Consider the following 10128-nt stretch of genomic DNA (forward strand, 5'->3'; position numbering starts at 1 on the left):
TCAGCAGCCGGAGCCAGAGAGGGCACAATTGCCCTCGCTCTCTAAGGAGGGTGGGTTGATGGCACGTCCTCCCCACATCTCTCCTAGTGTTGCTCATTACATGGCTGCAGTGTTTGTTTACATTTAGACCGAAGGACTGCACCAACCACACAGTGCTAACTAATGCTAGTAAGCTAACTGGAAGAAATGTTGCTCCCACTGAAGCCTGACTTCAGTTTATGCCACTGTAATGATGACATGCGCTTGTTTACTTATTTACATATATATATATATGTGTGCATATATTTACATTTACATATACATATATATTACATATAAATAAATTGTTTAACCCACGTAAATAAATAAACAATTTATTTATGTGCAGGACAATTTACAGTCTTAACGAGACCCGATGGACCCGTTTCGGCTGCTCAGCTTGTCTGATTTCTAGCGTGGCTAATCCAAAACAGTGCGTAAATAGCTAGCGTCGTTAGCATGCGCTGGAAAACCAGCACAACACACAACAGTGGCGTAGAATTTCACCTGTAAAGCGAACAAACTGCCGTCACCATGGGATACCTCCAAAATGCCACCCAACTCAAAAAGCATAACTTTTTATTAATATTTATTTTATTGTTATGATTATGACTTATCTTTTTCTCTTTTCATGCTTCCCGGATTTATTATTATTATTATTATTATTATTTTATTTGTGTGTTATTATTATTATTTATTGTATTATTTTCAACTAACAGAAGAAAATTATGATTCTTATCTGCTGTGTGGTGCTAGGGATTGTCATCGCTTCCACTGTGGGCGGGGTCTTGGCCTAAAACACACACCGATAATAATGTAACCACTAACACCCCCCCCCACACACACACACACACACACACACACACACACACACTCTCACACTCGCACTGCAAAGCGACACAACGTGCTGTTGCCTAACGACGTACAACCAGACCAGACGATGAGGATGAAGGAGGAACTGTATTTTTGGGTTTTTTTATTTTTCGCATGAGGTTCTATTTTGTAAATGTGCAGTCCTGCGATGTGTTGCTCTGGATGTTGTGTGTTCTCGTATCGGGAAGAAAAAAAGAACATTTATTTTTCATTGAATATCAAAAGTTCTACAGGTGAAAAAAACAAAACAAAACAAAAAGAAAAGATTAATTGTTGTATACAATCAAACTCACCCAGATCACTGCCATTGTTGCCCCTTTCTGTGGTGCTGAGAGACAAACACAACGGAGCGTGTGCAGGTTCTTCTTCCGTGAGGCCGTCAGATGGATTAACAGACGTCTTAGGTTGGAGGAATTTAGGTGGGAATACTCCACCAGTCAAAAGTTTGGAGTCGCTTCTCAATAAAATAATTGCTTACAAATAACAAAATCCGTAATATTGTCCGTGATATTATCCTTTATTCCAGAACCATCTTCACATCTGTTCGGCTTCACATCTGCCGCAAATCCCTGGCTGCCCCCCCCCCACCCGGGGTAATTAATAAGCAATTGTAGCACAAATAAAAAGGGGCAGCTGTGCCCTGTTTACATTATGCTAATGACAGCCTGTTTTCTAAGGCCCTGTTTACATGCGGTTCAGGTGATCCCATTGTATCAGGCGGTATACTGTAGAGCAGAGGTCACCGACCTCTTATCGCGGGGGTTGTTTTTTTAAGTAAACCTTGTCTGGATACCACTTCTATACTCTTGAGAATTTTTTTTTCGGCCTTCTAAAGCAACAATGACTTAAAAAGTCTACCAGAAGTGCTCAGAGGAAGGATAACCTGAGAACCAGTGACATTAACTAGTGACGTTAGCTAGAACTACTCGACCTCAGTGCTGCCTTTGATACCATTGAGCATAGGTTGGACTTCCAGGAACTGTCCCTAAATAATTCAGCTGTTTTTTTTTTCTAATCTATGTGACAAACAGCAGTTAGAGGGATTTTGAGATCCCAGGGACCAGGGTCTGACCGGTAAGGGCCTACAGGACTGCAACACTCAAGGTTCTACAAAGGGTTCCTGGGGTAATTCCATAGAAGAACCACTTTTGGGTCGATAAAGACCCACCGTATGAGTGAATGAGCCCAACTTGAACATCTTCACACTCTGTATTACAGTCTCTATCATAAAAACTATAGAAGAACCCTTTGTGGCACCTTGCCTTGTAAGCCTGGAGGATTGATGACCACTGCAGGGGTTTTACGGAAGAAGAAGCCTGCTCGTCTCTTTGTACTAGCTTTTCTTAAGACTCTTTTTTTCTATTCTTTGGGGAGTGTGAGTTAAGGAACCAGTCAGTATTTGTTTGTGTGTGTGTGTGTATGCGCGGCATCATCCCAGCCCTACTGGCCGCTGCTTCTTCAGCAGCCACTGTAGTTTCCATTCTGCCTTATTTCTGCATTTTTCTGTACATGGCGTACACGCCTGTATGCGGGGGTGCATATTATTGTGGGTGTATGTGAGTGTGTGACTTGCATGAGTGACAGTTCGTGTGCATGCCAAATGAAGGGAGGGGGGTAGTTATGTTTGTGCGTGTGTGTGTGTGTGTGTGTGTGTATAAACACCTGTTGAACTGCCTGTAATATGCCACTTGTGTCTTTGTTGTGTAGAAAAGTTGACTATAGTACCAGGGTGATGTAAAGGTCCCCCTCCGCAGACGCTGCCAATGATAAACCCATGCTGTATATGGAACATGATGTGACTGTACTGTTGTATATGGTTGGTGGAGCTGATCGGGTTCGTGAACGCACATCTGGCGCTTCGGCCCAGACTCTCGCTTCCGACAGAAGCGAGGCGACGAATTCGTCTGGCTGTGTTGGAATGACGAGAGCAGATGAGAGACGAGATGAGACGGCCAGACCGCCTGTATCTGCCACTGCCTCTACATTGTGATTTAATGTCATATCTGTTCGTTTTATTGGGGGGGGGGGTTGTTTTTTTAAGTAAACCTTGTCTGAATACCACTTCTTTAGTCTTGAGGGTTTTTTTGGCCTCCAAATGCGACCTGAGAACCGGTGACAATAGCCACGTTAGCTAGTACTACTCGACCTCAGTGCTACCTTTGATACATTTGAGCATAGGTTGGACTTTCGGGAACTGTCCCAAAGTGATTCAGTCCATATTTGCAAGAAATATAGAAAGCATTACTTTTAAAACCATGTCATTGGCTTGTGGAATCCCCCAGGGTTAAATTCTTGGGCCACTTTCATTTCATGTTTACATGCTTGTCTCTTCTCGGCCAAATCCCACCTATGGGAATCCAGATTATGGGCTATCTTACAGCAGCTATGCAGATGACTCAGACTTACTTGACCCTAAAAAAAATCTATGAAAAGCATCCTCAACATTGAGCTGTGGAACAGTGGAACTGGGTTCTCTGGAATGATGGTGGTCCTCTAGCCAATACTTTTGGATGGGGTGAGTTGGGGAGTTTAGGATGAGGTGGGGTGGTGATCATCATCCAACATCCTGGCCTCACTAACAACGCCCTTGTTGTGCCTCAATGCAATCAAATGCCCACAGCAATGCTCCATCCTCCAAAATCTAGCAGAAAGTTTTCTTCCCTGGACAGTAGAGACAGTTACTCCAACAAAAGCAGGAGAAGGTCTTTTTTAATACCCTCCTTGATTTCGGAATAAGCAAGAAATGAACAGATGTCCCAATACTTTTGTCCTTTGATGGCGTATGTAGGTTTACAGTGTGCGGGTTGAACCAGTGAGTAATGGGAGAAGCTTGCAGCTACTGTTTGTATTGTGTGATCACACCCCTGCCATAATACCATTAACCAGAAGAAAGCAGCTGATCTTTGCCCTGTCCTTTTCCACTTCAGTGCAAACATTCACTTTCGTTCTAGGAGAGAAGTTTCTAGTGAACTTCCTTAAAATAATTACTTCCTTAAAGTAATCTCATCTTAGCACTGGGAACCTGCTCGTGGAAACCACAAAGAACTTTCAGAGAACACCAGTATCATCTAAAAGTGTTTACTGTTAATTGACACACACAGTCATTAACCTCAGGGCCTGGACTTTCTTGTTTGGCATGGTTCTGACATTTACATATGCCCTGTTGTGCCCCTTCTTCAAGCCTTCCTCATCCATTCCAGTGTATCACTGGAGATTGTCTTCGGTGATGAGGATCCCTACAAAAAGACGAAGAGCGATTATTGTTAAAGGCGGCTGCTGAGGAGCACCTCACCGAAACGTTCTTTTCAAGCTCTGAAAGTCGTACGTGATCTGACTCACGTCTCTGTCCAGAAATATCCTCTTCGGTGCGAAGCTTCAGATTCTCAGCGAGGTGTTGGTCCTTCGCTTCCAAAATCGATATCATCAGGACGCTGGCCACATCCCCTTTTTTATACACCATGTCAATGAGCTGTCCAACTCTGTCCTCCTGCACTTGGTTGGCCTGCAAGATCTGGTTGGCTTCCCTGCCAGTAAGAACAGGAGGGTTTGAAGCTCGGAGGCCATCAATTAAGTCCTTAAGAAGAGCTTCAGAAACCCCCTCGATGAGTCCAAGGCGGGCAATGAACAGCTGGTCTTCAGAAAGACGGACATAAAATAAAATAAAAACATATTTAATATTCTTTTAAAAAGCGCATCTTGCATGTGGTAGCAACTTCAGAGATTCCTGCAGAGGGCGCTGCATGAGGACATTGGTGCTATAAATACTTGTGCGATATGTGATGGGATCCATAGAGACGAGGGGGTGCAGTGCTGTGAGGGTCTCGTTAGATGTGTGTAAAGGAAGCAGACGGTCATACCGGTCTACCAGCAGTGGCAGAAATCCCAGCCTACAATGAAATTCTCCTCAGAATTGTGTCCGGAAGATGGAACTGACAGACAAGGAGCACTGGTGAGTTTCATGGCATGCCCGTCTGCTTCCACACACCTGCAGATTCCGCTTCTATGGTCTTTGGCCACGCCCAAATACTGAAAATCACTCATTTTAGCCAATCATTAACTGTATCTGCTTTGTGACCCATTTTCCACACATTCAACAAGACCCTCACTGCACTGCACCTCCTCTTCTCAATCTACGAATCCCATCACACACCCTGCAGGTATTTATAGCCTGATCATCCTTATACAGCACCACCTGCAGGAGCAACCTGAAGTTACTACCACCTTAACCACACAAGGTGCTAATTTTTTGGCAGTCGGTTGCAAATGTTTGGTTGCTCATAGTCAAATGACCTGTATTTGTAGGGTTTCTAGGTGAAAGTAGAACATATCCTGTATAAGGACACGGTTTACTGCTGCACACCTTTCTCAACTACGGCTTATTCGCTTAATTTAGCTTTCTGAGGGAGAGTAAAACAGAAACCATGGCATGTTCAAAGACGATGGTGCATTGTATAAATAATGTGTGAGGTCCAGGTGAGGTCCAACTGAGCAAAGAAATTCACCATAAGCTGTCCACAAACTTTCCCTACACTCATAATGCCATTATTCTGAGTCCTGTATCTCAGCAGTGAGAGGGTTCTACTGTAGAAGCTCCAGATCTCATCAGAATAGATAAAGCAGGTGAACATAAATCTAGTAAAAGGAGAAACAAGAGCTTCTCATTCTCAGTCTGAAGAACAGAGCTCGGTTCCTCCAGGTTTCTCCTGGACTCCCCCCAGTCCAGCCAGCACAGCGTGGAGGATGTGTTCACCTCCATCATCATCATCAGCATCATCAACACCAGCAGCTCACCTTATTTACCATCATTAAGCCCTGATTTACCACCAAACCAGGTGTTGATCTGAGGAGAACTCTAAATAATACTAGACTCCATGAGAGAGGAGAACTTTGGAGATGTTCTAATGATGAACACCGCAATTATTCTAAAATCAGTGTTTCACTGAGCAGATAAACATCTGTAGTACTGCAGTAGTATAACCAGCTCATCCAAAGTGCTTTAACCTCGCCATCAATGAAATCCAAAAGTCTTCAGACAACGCTCACTTCTCTGGAAATAGGCTATAATACGATTTAAGGGGAGGGTTCAATCCTAGGGCTGCTCTTATTTCATTTTTACATGCTTGCTTCCTCTTGGCCAAATCCTACAAGACTACGGGCCATTTCACCACAGCTAAGCAGATGACTCAGACTTACTGTGGAAGTATACCGTCCAGCTTGTCCATCTATAAGGTCAAAACTCTTCCCATAACACTCACCGCTCCCTCATATCCCAAAAGATTCCTGAGTTTGATTAAATAAGACTTACCAGCCATATATTCCTTTGTTAACTGAGCCCTCAGTCTGACTCTGCTTGTGTGTAAAAGTGGATCTAGTTTCCTTCTCGGACTGTATGTGGGCAGGGTGTGTGTGTGTGTTGGGGGGGGGGGTAAAGATATGAGTAGGAGGGACTCTAGAGTTTTGTTGTTTTGTGAAGGCCGGATCCCTGAGGCCTGGCTGTGTGGGCTGATTTTTTGACTCTCAGCCAGATCTACGTTCATTTCCTCCTGCAGTTAACGTCCTTCTGCAGTTTCTGTTCTGCAGACTAAGTCAACAAAGTTGCTGTCCAAGTGAATTAGCAGCTTCTCACAGGGAAGATAGCCAGTAGTGATGGCCGGTAGGTACAATAACCCATATCATGCTATGCTTTTTTTTATTATTATTTTTTATTTTGTTGGATTTTGCTTAGAAATGGACTGGACAGGAGCATGTGGTTATCCTCCATACAATGCCAATGCATTCTCAAAGGTCCTGCAGGGTCTTTACGGACCAATTGTGTACCCTAAATTGGGTTTAATGTGAAATGTGTTTGCTTTGTCAGTGGAAAGGTACATTTTTGAGGATTTTGAGGAAAGTCAGAAGTTAAGAGAATTCTAATACAACCTGACAAAAATGACAGCTTACTACTTTACCACTGTTTCTACACATGTGATGTCAGGGTATGGGTTTTTTCGCCAACAGCAAAGCTACTGTCTTGTGAAATGTGGAAGCTTTGGAAGTTCCAGAGTGATGATGATGATGATGATGATGATGATGCACATTCGGTTTCTTTAACCTTAAACTCACTAAGATTGATGAAATGTGGGGGAATAGAAGAGGCAGCACAGTAACACTTCTCCATTCCAGCTACTCGTTTTTGGCTGTGGAGGTACGCTGCCACGGCTCAGACCAGACAGGACAACCACATGTACCGTTAGTGTTGGGCACTTGTGGGATTTTGCCTTTGCCTCTGCCTTTAACTGTGACCGGTAAGCACTGTCACACGTGCAGTGAGACAGTGGGCGCTCGTGCCCGTAGAGTAGTGCTAAGCCTTCCCTGCAGCGCCCAGGGACTCGAGAGGGTTAAGGGCCTTGCTTAAGGACTTTCCTACTGAGCCACCACTGCACAGCTGGATTTCCCCAAGCAGAACCAACACTGTAACGATTCAGTTCTTGCATCCAAGCTCCAAATTGGAGCTCGAGTTCTTGAACCGGTTGCAACAAACAGGGCTTTAGCTGTGTAGCATGACGTTATTATATAAAATGACCGGTTTGGGAAACATTGTTGCTCCACGGCCGGAAAAAAGCGTATTACTAAGCACACAGGATGTGAAACATCAGGGGCTTTCTCGAGTGTGGAGGTGCCAGAGTGGCCGTTGAGTTGTTTACTGCATGAGTGTCAAAGTGAAAGTAAGTAAAACCGCAATGTCCAGCAAGGACAAGTTGGGAAACCTCAAGTGTCGTATGATGTGATATTGAAATACTGAAGATTTTCCAAAGGAATTCTGAGAGGAAGCACAGTTTTAACAGCTGGAGTGAGAGTTGAGTCTTCTACACTCTCAGAAATGAAGCTACTGAATTGTTCCAGTGCAAATGTGTCATTAAAACCCCTTAAACACGAAGCTTTACCCAGTAACTACACCATATGGACAAAAGTATTGGGACACCTGCTCATTCATTCTTTTGTCCAAAATCAAGGTTATTAAAAAGAGTTGATCCTGGCCCGAGTGGTCCAGCTGTCACTATGATGCGAGGATAGTGAGTGGTTCGAATCCCGGCCATCGGCAGCCGAGGCCCAGAGAGAGCACAATAGGCCTTGCTCTCTCCAGGGTGGGTGGATCGTGGTGCGTCGAAGCCGGGTATGGGGCGCTTCCCTTCAGGTGTGGTCTGGAGATGTCTGGTTCATAAGGTTCATAGCATTGTTCTCTTGGTCCTGCTTGCTACATGCCACTGTTTCCCACAGACAATATGCTCGAACATCGAAAGTTGACGGCAACCGTGATCAAACACCTCCTGGACGACCTGAGCAAGAAACGGGAAACCATATTAGAGGAGAATCCGGCCCGGGCTGATAAAGCTCGTAAACTGACCAACAGCGTTAAGAAGAACGGGTGTGTCGCTACTGAAATCATGATAGCAAAACTGAAGATCCATGATGAACATCTATACAATCAGCGGGAACTGGACAGGCTCCTGCAGCTAGGTGATGACAGAGCTCCTCCTGGAGCTCCTGGAGCTCCTGCTGCTCCGTTAACCGAGACAGGTATGTTATTGTGTGCTCAGTTTGATCGCTGACATTTTTTAGCATTGTCCTTTATTGACATTTTCAGTTAATATCACTTAACTCAGGGGTGAACATCTCTGGCCTGAAGTTATTGTGATATATATCATATCACATTGTTAGCAAATGTTAGTTTTCAATTCTGAGGTCAATTTTTGACCACCAAACTTGTCAAATTGTCAAAAATGTCAAATTTGTGAAGCTACATGTAAAGTGTGCACAGTGCAAACACTGCCATATTAATGTTAGCATATAAACACAGGTCTCACATCCAGGCCCTCCTTATTATTAATGCTTTAAAAAAAAAATAGAAAGGAAAAAAAATCAGTTTTGAATTTTGTGTATTGTTACGTCCCTACTGGAGACGGGGTATTGCCAGATGCAAATTTAAGAGACATTACCTGACCGTTTCAAAGGGCTTAACCAATAAACACATTTCTATAAAGTACCTTAATCAGTTTTATTGCCTATTTATGTCTATAATACATGTAATAACACCCACACAGCTGTTGAAAGCATATGCCCTACAGATGTGCTATTATATTCGACCACCCTGACCATACGTTTCCCTCTTTTCTGTTCTTGTTTTATCCGATTATGACACTAGTGAGGTCACTGTGCACTAAATTCACTTAAACACACTCAGATTCTTCAAGCTCTTCGCCCCTGTCGTCCAGACATGTCAACTGCCCTCCTACATTTACATTTAAGGCATTTAGCAGATGCTCTTATCCAGAGCGACTAACAAAAGTGCTTTGCTGTTTACTTAAGAATAACCTCAGCTAGTTTGAATAGGCTAAAGTTCAAAGATACCTCTAAGTTAAGACACTACTAAACACTCCTGTTGGCTGTGCTGGAGGCCAGTGAGGAGTTTTGAAGACGTTGAAATGGTGTTCGGCTGAACGGCGGAGGTTCAGCTGAAGTTCGATAATGCTACTATTCTTATTCTTCATACCTTGATTTTAGTTGGTTTACAGAATGATGAAGGTTGCAACTTTAGAATTCTCTCATATCATGTGAATAATGACTTAGAGGAAACACCACAGGCTATATAACCAGAAGAACTCCTGGGGTTCCTGGAGCCAACTTTGAGAACCATGGGGGTTTAAAATATAGAATTTAATAGAATTTTATATATATTTTTAATCATATGTAGAGTATATAGGTGGATGTTGTACACTGTAGTACCATTGTGAAGCATATGACATATAACCCACAGCAAAAATACAGCCTCCACGTGGTGGGGTTAGTTATAACTAAAGCATCAAATCCCTAAAACTTGTGACTTTGATTACTTATTGATCCCTTATGACTATTATTAAAAGATTACATGGAATAAAAATCCATACTGACTGACTTATTCCATTTCTAATTGCCCTGTACCCTCTTCCCACTAGTTATCATAGTTCCCTGGGGTCTGTGACACGCTTAGGTCAAAATACTGGCTTCCTGTTTTTGCCCACATCAGATTCCAAACCCCTGACTCTGGCCTACAAAGCCAAGACTGGACCAGCCAGCCCCTCCTTAGAACCAGCCCCTCCTTACTTGATGGCGATGGTCAAAAGCTGATCTGCATCGAGAGCCCTTCCAGCTTCAAGTACAGCTCGGCTCGACCCGCCATCCTTTAAGATCCACGGAAGACGAGCGTCCAGACTTTTTACT

At 43.6% G+C, this 10128-nt stretch overlaps 2 protein-coding genes across 2 annotated transcripts in view; one reads left to right on the forward strand and one right to left on the reverse strand.

The window, feature by feature from the left end:
* Nucleotides 1-892, forward strand: part of stx1a (syntaxin 1A (brain)) — an 80351-nt gene extending 79459 nt beyond the window's left edge. The window contains exon 10 of the mRNA XM_072669326.1: nucleotides 738-892. Coding sequence (XP_072525427.1) covers nucleotides 738-815 — 78 coding nt within the window. The 3' untranslated portion in view covers nucleotides 816-892. The remainder of the gene's footprint in view (nucleotides 1-737) is intronic.
* Nucleotides 893-3953: 3061 nt separating this feature from the next.
* On the reverse strand, nucleotides 3954-6298 carry LOC140546152 (caspase-1-A-like). Its single transcript, XM_072669329.1, has 3 exons — nucleotides 6197-6298; nucleotides 4231-4524; nucleotides 3954-4127 (listed from the first exon to the last, which is right to left on the reverse strand). Exons 1-3 carry the CDS (start codon nucleotides 6201-6203, stop codon nucleotides 4096-4098), a joined length of 333 nt encoding a protein of 110 aa, XP_072525430.1. The 5' UTR covers nucleotides 6204-6298; the 3' UTR covers nucleotides 3954-4095.
* Nucleotides 6299-10128: the final 3830 nt, after the last annotated feature.

This window comes from Salminus brasiliensis, chromosome 23 (genome assembly GCF_030463535.1).
Source record: "Salminus brasiliensis chromosome 23, fSalBra1.hap2, whole genome shotgun sequence".
Classification (NCBI taxonomy): Eukaryota; Metazoa; Chordata; class Actinopteri; order Characiformes; family Bryconidae; genus Salminus; species Salminus brasiliensis.

Coding starts and splice junctions, on each gene's coding strand:
- LOC140546152 (XM_072669329.1), bottom strand. Junction 4,128..4,230: donor GGATATTTCTGGACAGAGAC/GTGAGTCAGATC, acceptor GTCTTTTTGTAG/GGATCCTCATCACCGAAGAC.